At 42.2% G+C, this 19,082-nt stretch overlaps 1 protein-coding gene across 1 annotated transcript in view; it reads right to left on the reverse strand.

Annotated features, from left to right (window-relative positions):
• Positions 1-65: 65 nt before the first annotated feature.
• The window catches only part of dnajc17 (DnaJ (Hsp40) homolog, subfamily C, member 17), a 164,537-nt gene continuing 145,520 nt past the window's right edge, over positions 66-19,082 (reverse strand). The window contains exon 11 of the mRNA XM_043698256.2: positions 66-255. Within this exon, the coding sequence (XP_043554191.1) occupies positions 148-255 (108 nt within the window). The 3' untranslated portion in view covers positions 66-147. The remainder of the gene's footprint in view (positions 256-19,082) is intronic.

Genomic DNA, 19,082 nt, shown 5'->3' on the forward strand with positions numbered 1-19,082 from the left:
TCAACATATCTCCTTGGTAGTCTACAGGGTAATCTCAAGCACAGACTCACGCAGAGAACAATGAATGCCGATTAATAAAAATAAAGAGCAGTTTATTCCAGTTCAAGGGAAACAGAAGGGAATCTGAAGCATTTGCCAATGCCAAGTTTAAGAATCATCCTCTTGAAGTTGTTTGATGAGCCGCTGTCGTTCTGCTGCCTGTCGCATCCGCATCATCACAAGACTTTCATAATCTCGCTCTGTGCGTGCTGTATTCTGGAAAACAAAAGGATGCACTATCAGCACTGAACATTTGAATCGCTAATGTATTGCAAAATTAAAGTCTGTTGCAAAAACCTGCATAGCTTCAATGGTGTCAGCCACTCCTGAAAGGGATGCTTTTATGGAGGTTTGATGCACTGCTCAAACTCAGGGATACGACAACATTGTAAGCTGAGCTATCAAATTATCTCCTTTGTTTCAATCTCTCCTAAGGTAGATTGAGTATACACTTTAGGGATAATATGAAACATTCAGAAACTTGATTTCATATATACAGCAATAGTTAAGATCAGGTTCACTTGTTCTTGTGTCATGCAACCAGGCCACACTTGTCCATCTCAGTGGGTCACCACTGTTATGGACCACAATCAGACCTCTTCAAAATATTTTAATGTATCCTTGACCCTAACTTTTCTTATTTTAAAAGGCAAATGTAAAGTCTCTGTTCCAGATGCAATGCGACTGGTCAAACTACTCTACTTGAGGTTAAGCAAAACACAATTTATTTAAACACTGAAGTTAAAATACAACCAAAGAAAGAGGAATTTAGAATAACTTTGTTAGAAAACTTAACAGAATAATAGTTACAGTAATTATTAATAATTAACGGTTCCAATATAGTAACATCCCATAAACAAACACCTTGGCAAAAAAAAAGGAAAATTCAGACACAGATTCTCACATGCAGTTCTCCAATTCAGGAGGCAAAAAACATCAAGACAAAATTCAGAAAGAATAACAATCAGGAGACGTTCACTGAAGCCTCCAATTCTGTTGAGACCCCAATAGTTTCTGATGCCACTGAAAATCTAAAGCCCAGAAATCCTAATCTGAGACTGGTGGCCACACCCATTCAGGCTGTTTAAAAATACCCAAGGCCTTCCAAGCTGTTTACCCAAGTGGTGGTAAGTAGCCAACTTGACATCTCTGCCTTACAATCACTCTTAAAGAAAAAGAATAAGCTGAAATAACCTCTTAAAGTGACAGCATCGTCACACCACTCTTGATAAATTCATTTCTAACTCACCAATATTATGATGCAGTTAGCATTTTTCAGGGCCTCAATACTCTGAGGAGAATAAATTTTAATTCATATGACACCTTTCACAATGTCAGGATGTTTACAGAATATAGAAACATACAAAAAAGGAGCAAAAGTAGAAACTGGTCCAACATTCAATATGATCATGGCTGATCCTCTATCTTCACACCAAACTATTGCTGTCTCCCATACTCCCCGAATCATCAATTTCTTTGCAAAATAGATCCATTAACTTGAGCACTGTGGATTTATGTAATAGAGAGTTCCACAAGTTCACCACCCTGTGAGTGAAGAAATTTTTCATTTCATTCTGAAATGGCCTAGCCAGCCCCATGAGAAGTTTGCTTAGTTCAGTGAGATCCCACAGTGAATACAGACCCAGTCGACACAATCTCTTCTCACATAGCAATCCTGTCATTCCAGGAATCAGTCTGGTGAACATACAGTGCACTCTCTACAGCAAGTATGTCCTTTCTTATGTAAGGAGATCAAAACTGCACATAATATTGCAAATGTAGTTTCACTTGCTGTAGCTCTACAGAGCTTCAGGTGACATCCTTGCTCCTATATTCAAATCCTCTTACAGTAAAGACCATTTGCTTTTCTAACTGCTTGCTGCATCTACACTAACAGAAGCAGAAATTACTAGAAAAATTCAGGAGGTCTGGCAGCATCTGTAGAGACAGTTGTTTTCATTGGCTGGTGTACAGAGACACCCATGTCTCTTCGTACATCAACATTTCCCAATCTACTACCATTTAAGCAATACTCTGCCATTCTGTTTCTCCTATCAAATTTATTCATGCTATACTACACGTGCCACAAACTTGCCCAATCACTCAATTTGTCTAAATCATCTTAAAGCTTCTTTACATCCTCACCATCCACATTGTGGGCAGCACGGTGGCACAGTGGTTAGCACTGCTGCCTCACAGTGCCAGAGACCCGGGTTCAATTCCCGCCTCAGGCGACTAACTGTGTGGAGTTTGCACGTTCTCCACGTGTCTGCGTGGTTTCCTCCAGGTGCTCCGGTTTCCTCCCACAATCCAAAGATGTGCAGGTCAGGTGAATTGGCCATGCTAAATTGCCCGTAGTGTTAGGTAAGGGGTAAATGTAGAGGTATGGGTGGGTTGCGCTTCGGCGGGGCGGTGTAGACTTGTTGGGCTGAAGGGCCTGTTTCCACACTGTAAGTAATCTAATTTCCTAGTTTTGAAGTAACAACTTGGAAATATTACGTTTGGTTCCCTCATTCAAATCATTGATCTATGTATTGAACAGCTCAGGCCCAAGCACCAATTGCTGTGGTACCCCAATTAGTTCGTAGCTTTCTACTCTAAAAATGGCCCATTTATTCCTACGCTGTACGGTAGACAATTCTCAATTGTGCCTATATATTACCCCAATCCATATGCTTTCATTTTGTACACTAAACTCCTAGGTGTGGCTGTATTGAAAGCTTTCTGAAAATCCAAATGCAATGTTGATTGGTTCCCCTTTATTGATTCTATAAGTTACATCATCAAAAAACTCATGGGTTTGTTAAGGACAGTTTCCCTTTCATAAATCCATTCTGACTTTGTTTAATTTTGTACAAAACCCATCACCGAGAGTGCAGCAGAAGCTACTGATCAAGCCGACTGGGTCCTAAAATACATTGCTGCTAGACTGGATCTGTGGTAGCTAGTGACCGGCATCTACCTGACCATGTGGAAAATTGCCCTCTTACATCTTGTATCTGAAAAGCAGGTCAAATCCAACACGGTCAATTACTGCCCTGTTAGTTTACTCTCAATTGCAAAGAAATGGACGGTATCATCGGCAGTGAGACCAAGCAGCACTTGGTCAATACTAATACTCACTGAGGCTCACTTTGGGCTCCACCAGGGACACTCAGCTCCTGATCTTATAACTGACAAGTATGGGCAACAGAACTAAACTCAACATACAGTGCCTGATCAAATGCCTGGTGTAAATGATAAACAAGGCAAAAACAAGGAGTGCAGATGCTGGAAACCAGAGTCTAGATTAGAGTGGTGCTGGAAAAGCACAGCAGGTCAGGCAGCATCCGAGGAGCAGGAAAATCGACATTTCGGGCAAAAGCCACGTCGATTTTCCTGCTCCTCAGATGCTGCCTGACCTGCTGTGCTTTTCCAACACCACTCTAATCTAAATTATAAACAAAGCTTGGCAACTGTCAGTTGTCACGAAGGGTGGATTCTCTGTGGCAATGTCTCTACTAGAATCCTAAATAATTAGCAATCTCCTTTGATACAATGTAAATGCTGTTTTTTCTCTACTTTGGTAATTCTTGTGAATTGTCCTGATGCATGCAAGAGGAAAAGCATCAACAAAATGTGTTTCTTTTTATCAGCAATGTTCACATTCTCTCCTGCAGAATGATCTTTTGTGGAAGAGTCATGGTTACTGCCTTTCTGTAAGGAGGATTCCAATGTTTACTCCAAAAATATAAGCTTGCGTGATATTCCTTGACAGTACTGAGAAAGGTACATTACGATGAGGTGTTAAACCAAGACACTGCCTGTTTTCTCAGGTAGACATAGATAATCCCACGGCAATATTTCCCAATGGTTAGTACTCAGCCAAGATTCTCAGAATATCTGCTCATTATCATATCTGTTTATGGGAGCTTGCTGTTCACAAATTGATCCCATATTTTCTATGCTCTCTCAGTACCAACAATTCAATAGCAATTTGTTGGCAGTAAACTGCTTTGGAATGTCCGGAGATGTTGAACAGCACTGAATAACACTCCTGGTGTGCAAACTTTCAATGTGGCACAAATTATTTCCAGTGTATAAACGGTCAGTGAACCAGACCGCACCCTCTAGACAGTCTTCTCAATCACTGGTGTCGTAGAGCAGAATCCCACAATATCACATCATGTGACAACTATGCAAAGTACCTGTGCATAGTTTAATTTGAAAAACTGAAACACCAACAAGAGAGTCATGTAAGTGACATTAATGGTCCAGTTATTTTCCCTTGATGCATCTGCCAGTTTGAGCTCAGTTGAAACATCCTCTTTCAGATTCAACCTGATTTCTTCATATAACATTAGATGCTTTTACACATAATTAACATACAAAATTAAAATGATTGACTTATTGTCTGTTAATTAGATCTCAATTAATTTTTCTGAAATGGTCTCATTCTGCTTCGATTTTCTCTGCTCATACACCACACGCTAAATGAGCATGTAGTAGAGCTCTCTTGATACAGATGTGGGTCTCAATGAAGAGGAAAGAGAAGTAAAGAGATCGTGGGAAGAGATTGGTAGCTAACATAAATGGGAATGCAAAAGTCTTCCTCAGGCAGATGAATAGTAAAACAGGAGTGAGGGAAGAGGTGGCACCAATTAGGTAGCTAATTGATGCTCTATGCATCGAGATTGGAGATATGATTAAGGTACTAAATGCTAAAGTCAGAGCGTCGCAGGAATGAGTCGAGACCCTGCATGGGCTAATAATTGATAAGAAAGAGCTATTAGAAAAACTGGCTGCATTTAAAGCTGGTAAGTCACCAGGATTGGATGGGATGTATCAGTGGATGCTGAGAATACAAGATCACAAGTGCTGAGAAAGTAAAGGTGGAAACTGAGATATACTAACTCTTTTGAAACAGGTTTTTTGCCAGAGGACTTGTTCAAAAAAGTGTGTACTCTACCTTTGAGAGAGAGAGAGAGAGAGAGAGAGAGAGAGAGGAAGCTAGCGGACAAGTATTGTAGAATGGGAGGTAAAAGATAGGTTTAAGGGAAAGGAGTTGTAAATAGTTGTTCGTTTAATGTTCCCTGTTGGACTTAAGGAATAAAATTGTTAATTTTTACTTCAAGTAGTGACATCTGGGATAGTTCTTTGCCTTTTGACATGTAACAGACTACGGCGCAAGGTGAGCTTCTCTGTGTGTCGGATTAAAAATTAGCAGAGGGGTTTAACCCGTGCCATAATAAAGGAGAAGCACAGGAACGACAGTTCTGTTCTTCTTGATGGGAAAACTTTCAGAAATACTAATCCAGAACAAATTTAGCAGTCACTTGTATAACTCTGTATTAATGGAGGAAATACAGTATGGATTTGTTAAAGGTAAGGTTAAACTAACTTAATACTTTTGAAGAGATAACAAAGGGTTGATGATGGCAAAACCTTTGATGTGGTGTATACAGACTTCCAAAAGATATTTGGTAAGAGATGTATCTGCAGAATTCAAGCCCTAATCTTAGGAATAGTCACTGATAGGTACAAGATTAGCTGAGTTCAGGAATCAGAGAGCAATGGTGAGCAGTTGTTTTTCAGGCTGCAGTAATGAATACAGCCTGGATCCCTAGTGTCAAGGCCAAGTTTGCTGCCTTTTGTGACACATATTAATTACCTTGACTTTACTGTACAGAGGCACCATTTGAAAATTTGCAGATGACATAAAACCTGAAAGCACTGCAAACTATAACCAGGCTAATGATAGATTTTAAGAGGACAAAGGCAGGTCTTGTGGAATGGGCGGACGAATGCAGATAAAATTTCACGCAGTAGAATACAGAGCACAGACAGCCAATGTAAAGGTACAATTCTAAAGTGGGTGCAGAAAGACAAGGGTAAAGAGATATACGTGTACAAATAACTGAAAGTTAAAGGGCAGGTTGGGAGAGTGCTTGAAAAAAATATTTAAGATCCCAAACTTTATAAACAGAGACACAGAATATAAAAGCATAGAAACACAGAAAATAGGAGCTGGAGTTGCCATTCAGCTCTTCAAGCTTGCTCCCCCAAACAATGCAATCATGACTGATCATCTTTCTCAATACCCAGGTCCCGGTTTCTCCCAAGCTGTTTGATCCATTTAGCCCTCAGAACTATATCTAATTTCTTCTTGAAAGTATTCAATGCTTTGGCTTCTTTTGAAGTTTTTGTCGCTTTCTACGGCAGAGAATTCCGCAGGCTCACCACTCTCTGGGTGAAGACATTTCTCCTCTTCTCAATTCTAAATGGCCTACCCAATGTCTTTACACTGACTCCTGGCTCCAGGCCCCCTGGTCATCGGGAACATCCTGCAGACATTTACCGCAACAAGGAAGACGTGATGAATCTTTGGTTTGGTCCCAGCTATCGTGTCCGAATCTGAGCACTGCATTTCAGAATGGCTGGAAATGCTTTATACAGAGTGCAGAAAAGATATATAGGAATGGTTCCAATGATAAGAAGTTCAGGTATCAGAAGACATTTGAGAGGTTGAGGTTGTTCCCTTTGGAGAAGTGAATATTGAGAACACATTTAGGGTGGCACAGTGGATCAGTAGTTAGCACTGCTGCCTCACAGTGCTAGTGACCTGGTTCTGATTCCAGCTTCAGGCTACTGTCTGTGTGGAGTTTGCACATGCTCCCAGTGTCTGCATGGGTTTCCTTTCACAATCCAAAGATGTGCAGGTTGGATGAATTGGCAATACTAAATTGCCCACATTGTTCAGGGATCTGTAGGTTAGGTGAATTAGTCAGGGGAAATGTAGAGTTATAGGATAGGGGAATGGGTGTGGATGGGATATTCTTCAGAGCGTCAGTGTGGACTTGTTGGGCCAAATGGCCTGTTTCCACACTGTAGGGTTTCTATGATTTCTCTGAAGTTTGGAACAGATGTTCAAAATCATGAAAGGGCTAGACTGGCAAATGACAAGAAATGAATGATATTCCATAAATGGTCAATGTTTAAAAGGAAAGAAAGTTTTAAGAAGAAATATCGGGCCAACTCAGACTTGACTTGTTATGCCTCCAGCCACAAATCAAGTAGTGCCAAGTCAGATTTCGTGTCCTGAACAACAAAGCAGTAATTGAGAATTACTGGTTCACACGCAGACTATGAAACAACTTATTCTATAAAACACACACAATCCGCCCTGCTGGAATGCTTGAACTCTGCTCAACTTGGAGCAAGACTTCAGCACATCACAGTAAGTTAACAGAACAATCCGTGGGAATGCCTCAGTGAAATAAAACAGGGGCTACTTTTTGCAAACTCCCTACAGCTTGTGTTGAGCCTCAATACACTACTACTCAACTCCTGCAAAACATAGTAATAGCAGTACTCATGCTTAGAGTAACACATATCACAACTAACTAGCTCTACAGAAAGGTAATTTGGAAACTGAGTAGAAATCACATTATAATCTTTTTCAGTGAGGGTCATCATGGGTCAATTAGCCTAGACCATCCTGATTTGTCAGAGTTTTACAGTAATAGCATGTGGTAACTCTAGCAACCACCATCAAATAGCAGGAAATGTAAAATAAAACCACTGCAAGAGCAGTAATGATTTCCCGTTGTATATGTAGTCAGAGGGTCATTAAGGAATAGACAATGTGCCAAAGTGGGTTCATGAAATGCATCATAGGTTTTGAGACATTTAATATTTGTGACTGAGGAAAAGAAATGAGCTAAGAGACACAGAAAGGAAGAATAATGAGGAAGGAAAGTAGGGAGATGGAGAAAATGAATGGGAGTGTTAATTAAGGCAAGGGACAGAAAGCACAGGGCGAGTATGGATGGGGGAGAAAATCAGGGAGTGAGAGCTAAGACAGATTCACAGAAAAAGGAGAGATAGTGAAGAGAAAAGATCGCACATGGTGGAGGCAGGGAGGTGTGCGATGGTGAAGTGAGTGTAATGTATCACAGCGGAGGGGTAAAGAGCACACAGCAGATAGACAAGTGAGTCAGGGCGCCTGGGTTGAGGGGACTGGGTACAGAAAGAGAGAATGAGAAAGGGGAGGTTGCAAAGAAACTGGAATGAAAGGGTTACACAGGAAAAGGAAGTGACTGACCAGAAAGACAACATCAAATTCAGAATGACAACTGAAATCTGGTGACATTTCTGTATGTGCTCAGGTTAGAAATAAACTGATTAAAATATTTTAAACTGCGACTGATAGAGTGTTAGATTCACTGTTGAATTATCTTATTTAACTACATTCTGTTGACATTTGGATTTTATCCGGTCGCTTTTATTCAAGGTACTCCCCTACCTGTTTGCAACTATTTGGATCACATCATATTTCCTCATTCCATCCCCAATCATAAACACTTTGACGATTGTTTGAAAGGGAGGGCAAAATAGTAAAACTTTGAAATTTAAACACAGGTTAAAGAACAGTAAGCACCAAAATGTCACAGATCGCAAAGGTGGGAGATGGATGAAATTATGTTTGAAGAAATCACTCAGGATGGACAGTAGCACACTCAAGGCTTGGTATGGTAGATCTCTACCAATAAGCATGATTCTCCTCACTCTTTAGACACACAGGCAACCTGAACTTCTGAATGAACGCTTTCCGAAACTCAAAAGGATAAACACGATGCTGTCTCTTACAGTAGCCAGCTTTCTCATAGGTCCTTCTAATTACCTGCGAGGATTTCACATTGAATCACAGCTCAGTTTATTAACACCACCAGATTTCACATAACCCTCTTCCAGGTGGACAAACTTCTCACATGAGCTTAGTAGTGGAGGAATGAGTTATGTAACAAGTCAGCCACCACTTCCAAAGCAAAAGCTACAGTTCTGTTATGTCCAGGCTTATTACTTATCTGACTAGTACCTGTTGGAAGGTTTACAGAGCAAGTGCAGCTGATCACCTCCTGACTAGATCTTCTCACATTATCAGAAGATCCTTGCAAACTGTTTTGACCAAATTCTGAGCAAATTCAGATTGGGCGGAACAAGACGAGCAAGTTGGGAAGCAGTATTGGAAACAATGAGAATCTCCTCCCATGTTATCCCTGAAATTTTAATTTGGTATAAATTTTTCACATTACCAATGAAGCAGGAGAAACACTTACTTAGCAACTGAAGTATCACTCCACTTTCAAAATAGCTTACTATTTGTAAAGAGAAATTTAAACATACTGGTGATTATGGAACGGTTGCTGATACTATAAAGAACAGGAGAAGATGAATTATTATTTTCATACACGGATATTATCACTACTGTGTAATTACAATGTTTGGTTAATAAAGGCGGCTTATCTGACCAATTACGGTCAATACAGCATCTTAAAAAGATGACATGCAGGGGTCATATGATTGTTCATTGATAAGGCTGCGACAGTATTGAAATCTATTGCATTAAATGTGATTGTTTTATTGGACTTCTGTTTAACAACACCACAACCTCTAGATCAAACCGACTGACTATACCATGAAAGGCAAGGAGGCAAACTCGTACCTGCAATAAATCCAACACAATGTTATAGATGAGGGCTCGTCACAACTTGGACCTTTGTTCTAAATGCCCAACATAAAACCAGCTATCGATATCAAACAAGACCTGGGCAAAGTTTAGGCTTGGATTGAAAAGTGACAGATAACCATCTCAGGCACAGGTATCATAACTACCTCTCAATGTAATTTAAAGGCACTACCAACACAGTCCTCATTGTGAACCAAAACTGACCAGAAATCCAACAGGACTAACTCAATGGATTCTGTGTTTACCAGTGCAAGCTAGAAGAGGAGTATATCTGGGTACGTGGCTTCTTTCCTCACTCCTCAAAGTCCATAGTACCTACAAGCTGGATGGATGCTACTTCAAGAATACTGAAACAAAACTTCACCATGGCTAAACATCATATCTCTTGGGAAATAAGGCAGGGCAGGTGACTGAGGTGTCTGTGGGGGAGCACTTTGGGGTGAACGACCATAATTCTACTTGTTTTAAAATAGCGATAGAAAAGGAGAGACCAGATCTAAAAGTTAAAGTTCTAAATTGAAGAAAGGCCAATTTTGATGGTATTAGGCAAGAACTTTCAAAAGCTGATTGGGGGCAAATGTTCGCAGTTGAAGCGACGACTGGAAAATGGGAAGATTTCAGAAACGAGATAATGAGAGTCCAGAGAAAGTATATTCCTGTCAGGGTGAAAGGAAAGGCTGGTAGGTATAGGGAATGCTGGATGACTAAAGAAATTGAGGGTTTGGTTAAGGAAAAGTAGGAAGCGTTTGTCAGGTATATACAGGATAGATCGAGTGAATCCTTAGAAGAGTATAAAGGAAGTAGGAGTATACTTACGAGGGAAATCAGGAGGGCAAAAAGGAACATGAGATAGCTTTGGCAAAAAGAATTAAGGAGAATCCAAAGAGTTTTTACAAATACATTAAGGACAAAAGGATAATTAGGGAGGGAATAGGGCCCCTCAAAGATCAGCAAGGCGGCGTTTGTGTGGAGCCGCAGAAAATGGGGGAAGATACTAAATGAGTATTTGCATCAGTAATTACTGTGGAAAAGGACATGGAAGATGTAGACTGTAGGGAAATAGATGGTGACATCTTGAAAAATATCCATATTACAGAGGAGGAAGTGCTGGATGTCTAGAAAAGCATAAAGATGGATAAATCCCCAGGGCCTGATCAGGTGTACCCGAGAACTCTGTGGGAAGCTAGGGAAGTGATTGCTGGGCCTCTTGCTGAGATATTTGTACCATCAATAGTCACAGGTGAGGTGCCGGAAGACTGGAGGTTGGCAAACATGTTGCCACTGTTTAAGAAAAGTGGTAAGGACAAGCCAGGGAACTACAGACCAGTGAGCCTGACGTTAGTGTTGGGCAAGTTGTTGGAGGGAATCCGGAGGGACAGGCAAGGACTGATTAGGGATAGTCAACATGGCTTTGTGTGTGGGAAATCATGTCTCACAAACTTGATTGAAGTTTTGAAGAAGTAACAAAGAGGATCAATGAGAGCAGAGTGGTAGATGTGATCTATATGGACTTCAGTAAGGCGTTCGACAAGGTTCCCCATGGGAAACTGGTTACCAAGGTTAGATCTCATGGAATACAGGGAGAACTAACCATTTGGATACAGAACTGGCTCAAAGGTGGTGGTGGAGGGTTGTTTTTCAGACTGGAGGCCTGTGACCAATGGAGTGCCATAAGGGTCGGTGCTGGGTCCACTACTTTTCGTCATTTATATAAATGATTTGGATGTGAGCATAACAGGTATAGTTAGTAAGTTTGCAGATGACACCAAAATTGGAGGTGTAGTGGACAGCTAAGAGGGTTACCTCAGATTACAACGGTATCTTGATCAGATGGGCCAATGGGCTAAGAAGTGGCAGATGGAGTTTAATTCAAATAAATGTGAGATGCTGCATTTTGGAAAAGCAAATCTTAGCAGGACTTACACACTTAATGGTAAGGTCCTAGGGAGTGTCACTGATCAAAGTGACCTTGGAGTGCAGGTTCATAGCTCCTTGAAAGTGGAGTCACAGGTAGATAGGATAGAGAAGAAGGCATTTGGTATGCTTTCCTTTATTGGTCAGTGTATTGAGTACAGGAGTTGGGAGATCATGTTGCGGCTGTACAGGACATTGGTTAGGCCACTGTTGGAATATTGCATGCAACTCTGGTCTCCTTCTTATTGGAAAGATGTTATGAAACTTGAAAGGGTTCAGAAAATATTTACAAGGATTTTGCCAGGGTTGGAGGATTTGAGCTATAGGGAGAGGCTGAAAAGGCTGAGGCTGTTTTCCCTGGAGCGTTGGAGGCTGAGGGGTGACCTTATAGAGGTTTATAAAATCATGAGGGGCATGGATAGGATAAATAGACAAAGTCTTTTCCCTGGGGTGGGTGAATCCAGAACTAGAGGGCATAGGTTTAGGGTGAGAGGGAAAAGATATAAAAGAGACCTAAGGGGTAACGTTTTCACGCAGAGAGTGGTACGTGTATGGAATGAGCTGACAGAGGAAGTGATGGAGGCTAATATAATTGCAACATTTAAAAGGCATTATGAATAGGAAGTGTTTGGAGGGATATGGGCCTGGTGCTGGCAGGTAGAACTAGATTGGGTTGGAATATCTGGTCGGCATGGACGGGTAGGACCAAAGGGTCTGTTTTCTTGCTGTACACCTCCAAGACTCTATCTCGACACCTCATCAGTTGACCTAAATAGCTATTCACTCCATTGTCAGTGCACAATGGCTGCTGCAGTGTGTACCATCTACAGGATGCATTACAGTAACATCCTAAAGCTTCTTTAGCAGCAACTCCATAAACTTGGATATCCACTGTCCACGAGGCATGGGATTTTACAAGATCCAGGATTCCCTCGGAGTTGAGCACTTATCAAACTTGATCATAGACAACCATTCTTTTATTGTCAAAATCTAAGCACTCTACTCAAAAGAACAGTTGGAGTATCTTCATTGATTACAATGATTCAACCATCATCTTTGCAGGACAATCAGGGTGTGTAAAAAGAGACCATTAGATGTAGTAGCAAAGGTAGGCCACTCAGCCATTGAGTCTACCATACCATTCAATAAGATCATGACTGATCTGATTATCGTCAACTCTAACTTCCTGCCTTTTCTCCATAACCCTCAATTCCCTTACTGAATAAAAGTCTGTCTATCCTGGCCTTGAATATATTTAAATGGCTCCGCCTCAACCACTCCCAGCAATAAAGAATTCCACAGATTCACTAACCTCAGAGAAGAAATTTCTCCTCATCTCTGTCTTAAATTGGCAACCCATTACTCTGAGATGATGCCCTCTGGTCCGAGACTCTACCACAAGGGAAAACACACTTTCCACACCTATCCTGTCAAGTCCCCTAAGAATCTTACATACTTCAACAAGATTATCTCTCATTTTTCTAAACTGCAATGACTGCAGACTCAACCTACTCAAACTCTCCTCATAAGATAATCCCTTTGTACCTAGGTAGAAGAAAGTGAGGACTGCAGATTAGAGAGTGTGGTGCTAGAAAAGCACAGCAGGTCAGGCAGCATCCAAGGAGCAGGAGAATCAACATTTTGGGCATAAGCCCTTCATCAAAAAACTGATCCTGATGAAGGGCTTATACCCAAAATGTCGATTCTCCTGCTCCTTGGATGCTGCCAGACCTGCTGTGCTTTTCCAGCACCACACTCCCGACCATTTGTACCCAGGATAAGTTAACATCCTCTGAACTGCCTTCAAAGCCAGTGCCTCTTTCCTCAGATCAGGGGCCCAAAACTGTCCACAGTATTCCAGCTGTGGTCTGAATAGTGCCTGATGGAGTTTTAGCAAGACCTCCTTATTTTTATACTCCATTCCCATGATAAAAAAAGCCAAAATTCCACTTGCCTTCCCTAATAGGCAATGATTTTGGATGTGGATGATTTGTGATTCATGCAAATCCTGCTGTGCTATAGATGTTTTTTATTTCAAAAATATACTTTATTCATAAAATTATTTGGATCACTTTACAATTGGTCATGCCATTCTTGTGCACACATTACATTGCTTTACATACAGACATCGAAATTTATTTTTCCTATATAAAAATCTGTACATTTACTATCCAGCTCTTCTGCAGAGGCGTCAGCGGAGCCCAAATGACTGCGTGGGTCCCCTGTTCTTCTTAGCTAGGTAGATGTTACACGGTGGTCTTTCCCCACCGCGCCTTGGCGGCAGCTGCCCCAAGCTTCAGCGCGTCCTTCAACACGTAGTCCTGGACCTTGGAATGTGCCAGTCTGCAACACTCAGTCGGGGTCAACTCCTTCAGCTGGAAGATCAACAGGTTTCGGACCGCCCAGAGAGCGTCCTTCACCGAGTTGATGATCCTCCAGGCACAGTTGATGTTCGTCTCGGTGTGCGTCCTGGGGAACAGACCGTAGAACACGGAGTCCCGTATCACGGCGCTGCTCGGGACGAACCTCGACAAACACCACTGCATTCCTCTCCAGACTTCTTCTGCGTAGGCACATTCCAGAAGGAGGTGTGTGACAGCCTCGTCCCTCCCCCCCCCCCCGCGCAGCCGCTTAGAGGACAGCGTGCGGTGCAGGAGAGAGTCCGGGCGTGCATAAAGGATCTCACAGGCAGAGCCCTTCTCACCACCAGCCAAGCCATGTCTTGGTGCTTGTTGGAAAGTTCTGGCAATGAGGCATTCTGCCAAATGGCTTTGACAGTCTGCTCAGGGAACCGCACAATAGGATCCGCCCTCTCCTTTTCCCAAAGGGTCTCAAGGACACTACGTGCTGACCACTTCCTGATGGACTTGTGGTCAAAGGTGTTTTTCTTAATAAACTTCTCCACGAAGGACAGGTGATACGGAACAGTCCAACTACTCAGAGCGTTCCGCGGCAGCGAGGCCAGGCCCATCCTTCACAACACCGGGGACAGGTAGAACCTCAGTACGTAGTGACACTTGGTGTTTGCGTACCGGGGATCCACGCCCAGCTTGATGCAGCCACACACAAAGGTGGCCATTAGGGCGAGGGTGGCATTGGGTGTGTTTTCTCCCCCGCTGCCCAGATCTTTATACAGCGAATCCCTTTGATCTCCATATAAATTGGAAGATGGCCTGGATGACTGCAGCGGCACAGGTTCTGGGAATAGGCCAGACCTGTGCCACATATAACAGCAATGACAGTGCCTCACACCTGATGACCAGGTTTTTTCCCGCGATGGAGTGTGACGGTAGCTTCCATCTGCCCAGTTTCTGCCTCACTTTGCTGATACGCTCCTCCCAAGACTAGGCGCACGCCCCAGCCCTCCCCCGAACCAAATACCCAGCACCTTCAGGTGGTCGGTCCTGACGGTGAAGGTGATCGAGGATTGGTCGGCCCAGTTCCCGAAGAGCATGGCCTCGCTCTTGCCTTGGTTTACCTTGGCCCCCGAGGCCCGTTCGAACTGGTCACATATGCACACGAGTCTGCGCACGGACAGCGGATCAGGCCCGCTGTGCTATAGATTATGCAGTTTTTCTCCATTTAAATGGTATTCAACTCCTTTATTCTTCCTGCCAAAGTGCTTAGCCACACAGTTTCCCACATTAGATTCCATCTGCCAAGTTTCTGCCCACTTGCTTAACCTGACTATAATCCCTCTACAGACTCTGTGTCATCCTCACCATTTGGCTGCCCACCTATTTTTGTGTTAGCTGCAAATGTGGCTACAGTACATTCACTTTCCTCATTAGCTTCATTAATATATATGGTAAATAACTGTGGCCCCAGCACTGACCCCCGTGGTACACCACTAGTTACAGGTTGCCATCTTGAAAATGCCCCCTTTAGCCCTCCTCAGCTGTCTACTGGTTATTCTTATGAAATAGCCTAATGCGCGGTACCTTGCCAAACAACTTTTGATAATCCAAATATATCACATTCACTGCTTCCCCTTTGTTGGTGAAATTGCTAGTGACACCAAGAGATTGAAAACAAAGGAAGTTTGTTCGCGGACTGTAAACTTTAAACCTGCACCCTTGAATAACATGTTCAAACAGACTTGAAATTCACATTACCACTCCCACAGCCCAAAGGCATACAGACTGTCTGGAGACCAGGAACCAAAAATATCCAAGTGCAGTAACATAAACAAAAAAAAGCTTCTACTTCACAGGAAACATAGATTTACTGCCCAGTCTCATCAATCATTAAATGCTCAGTGTCACTCTCCTCCTGAGAATGGAGACTACAGGGTGTGACTGAAAATACCTGAGACAGACAGCAGTTCACTTCAATTACAAAAATCTGGCCATTTCTTTTTCGTTGACCATGGGATTTGACCATTGCTGGCAGGGTCAGTCTGGATTTCCGATGCCTAGTTACCTTCGAGATGGTGGTGGCGAGCTGTCTTCTCGAACTGCTATACTCTATGTGGAATGGATAGGGGGATAATGCTTTTCCATGGTTAAAAAGATAATTTCAGAGGCAGTTAGGGGTTGACCATATCAGTGCCATCTGGGGTTACATTTTGGCCAAAGACAGTAAGAATAGTGGATTTCTTCTCCTGAAGGATATTATGAACAAAATCCTGCAGTTTTATAATTATTATTGATGAAACTCACATTTTGAGATTTATTAAGCAACGTAATTTAAATACTCCCAATTTCCAGCACATTATTATTAGCCTCTCAATTATTAACCCATTAACATTACCATTATGTTACTTCCTCATGTAATCTTACACTGGTTCGGAAATATTTCTTTCTCCAATAATTACTAGACTTCAATGCTAGTTTGTACATAAAAATCATCAGTAGTGAAGAAATGAAATGTTAACTCTTTCTCTTTCCAAAAATTCTTTCTCTTTCTCCAGAAATTTTCATTTTTATTCAACACCATTACTGTTGTATTTAATTCTAGTTATACATTATAAGACACATGGGCCTAGATGTGCCTTTGATTGTTCAAAAACTGAACAAGTTAATAATTGGCTTAAATATTAATCTAAATTTCTAATCGGGAGGATTAAGCCATTCGTAATTTTAGGATTAGCACATTAGAAAGGGAGTGTCTCTTGTACCAAACAACAAAGTGGAATATTCAAGGGCTCAATGGACATGAAAAGGATCTAAAGTTACCCTTAGGTCACGTGCATGTGACAGCATGTACATCTGTGCAAACATGGTGTGTGTATCAGTATCTGTGTGCATGCACATTTGCGCATGTGTGCGTGTCTGAGTGAAAAGTGACAGAGAACGAATGAGTGAGAAATAATGAAGGAAAAGAAATAAGGGAAGGAAGGAGGTGAATTCATATGAGGCAAAAGGGAGGTGAATTGTTTTGAGAAAGAGACAGGAAGATATAACCTGCTGCATAACCAGCTGCATAACAGGTTTTAATCGGTCTATTCCTGTGTATCATTTGTAGCTCAAAAGGATTTCAAAATGACGGGCAAGGTGCTAAAGGAGGGAACAGCATAACATAATTCATATCATGTGAAAGGATTTACAAAGGTGAGCACTTTAGTGATAGCGACCACAGTTCAGTTATGTTTACTTCAGCAATGGAAAGGGATAGGTATACACCAGAGGGCAACAGCTACAGCTGGGAGAAAGGCAATTACGATGCAATTACACAAGATTTAGGATGCATAGGATGGGGAAGGAAACTGCAGGGAATGGGCACAATAGGAATGTGGAGCTTACCCAAAGAACAGCTGCTGTGTGCCTTTGATAATTTTGTACTTGTCAGACAGGGAGAAAGTTGTCGAGCGCAGGAGTCGTGGTTTACTAAGGTCGTTGAATCTCTCGTAAAGATGAAGAAGGAGGCTTATATTAGGATGATTTGGAGATGCCGGTGTTGGACTGGGGTGTACAAAGTTAAAAATCACACAACACCTGGTTATTGTCCAACAGGTTTAATTGGAAGCACACTAGCTTTCGGAGCGACGCTCTTTCATCAGGTGGTAGACTACCACCTAATGAAGGAGCGACGCTCCGAAAGCTAGTGTGCTTCCAATTAAACCTGTTGGACTATAACCTGGTGTTGTGTGATTTTTAACTATATTAGGATGAGATGTGAAGGCTCAGTTAGGGTGAATGAGAATTACAAGGTAGCCAGGAAAGACCTAAGAGAAAGCTAACACAAGCGAGGAGGGGACATGAGAAGTTGTTGGCAGATAGGATCAGGGAAAACCCTAAAACTTTCTATAATGGATAAAAGAATGACTAGAGTAAGATTAGGGACAATCAAGGCCAGTAGTGGGAAGTTGTGCGTGAAGTCAGAGGAGATAGGGGAATATTTTTTCGTCAGTATTCACATTAGAAAAAGACAACGTGGTCGAGGAGAATATTGAGATACAGGCTACTAGACTAGTTGGGATTGAGGTGCATAAGGAGGTGGTGTTAGAAATTCTGGAAAGTGTAAAAATAGATAAGCCCCCTGGGCCGAATGGGATTTATCGGAGGGTTCTCTGGGAAGCCAGGGAGAAGATAGCTGAGCCTTTGGCTTTGAGCTTTATGTTGTCATTGTCCACAGGGACAGTACCAGAAGACTGGAGGATAGCAAATGTTCTCTTGTTCAAGAAGGGGAGTAGAGACAACCCTGGTGATTATAGACCAGTGAGCCGTACCTCCTTACTTAAGTTAATTAGGGATAGTCAGCATGTTTTTGTGAAGGGTAGATTGTGCCTCATAAACCTTATTGGTCACCTTGAGAAGGTGACCAAACAGCTGGATGAGGGTAAAGTCATTGATGTGGTGTACATGGATTTCAGTAAGGCATTTGTTAAGGTTCTCCACAGTAGGCTACTGCACAAAATACGGAGGCATGGGGTTGAGGGCAATTTAGCAGTTTGGATCAGAAATTGGCGAGCTGAAAGAAGACAGAGGGTGGTGTTTGATGGGAAATGTTCATCCTGGAGTTCAGTTACTAGTGGTGTACCGCAAAGATCTGTTTTGGGCCAACTGCTGTTTGTCATTTTTACACCCGACCTGGATGGGGGCATAGAAGGATGTGTTAGTAAGTTTGAGGATGACACTAAGGTTGGTACAGTTGTGGATAGTGCCGAAGGATGGTGTAGGTTACAGAGGGTCATAGATAAGCTGCAGAGCTGGGCTGAGAGGTGCCAAATAGAGTTTAATGCAGCAATGTATCAGGTGATTCACTTTGGAAGGAGTAACAGGAATGCAGAGTACTGGGCTAATGTAGTGTAGATGAACAGAGAGATCTCTGCGTCCATGTACGTGGATCCCTCAAGGTTGCCAGCTAGGTTGATAGGACTGTTTAAAAGGCATACGTGTGTTAGCTTTTATTAGTAGAGGGATTGCGTTTTGGAACCATGAGGTCATGCTGCAGTTGTATAAAACTCTGGTGCAGCTGCATTTGGAGTATTGCGTGCAGTTCTGGTCACCACATTATATGAAGGACGTAGAAGCTTTGGAAAGGGTCCAGAGGAGATTTACTAGGATGTTGCCTGGTATGGAGGGAAGGTCTTACAAGGAAGGGTTGAGGGACTTACGGCTGTTTTCATTAGAGAGAAGGTTGAGAGGTCACTTAATTGAGACGTTTAAGATAATCAGAT

This window comes from Chiloscyllium plagiosum, unplaced genomic scaffold, assembly GCF_037043375.1.
Source record: "Chiloscyllium plagiosum isolate Xiang-an unplaced genomic scaffold, Cpla_swu_hap1 HiC_scaffold_8, whole genome shotgun sequence".
Classification (NCBI taxonomy): Eukaryota; Metazoa; Chordata; class Chondrichthyes; order Orectolobiformes; family Hemiscylliidae; genus Chiloscyllium; species Chiloscyllium plagiosum.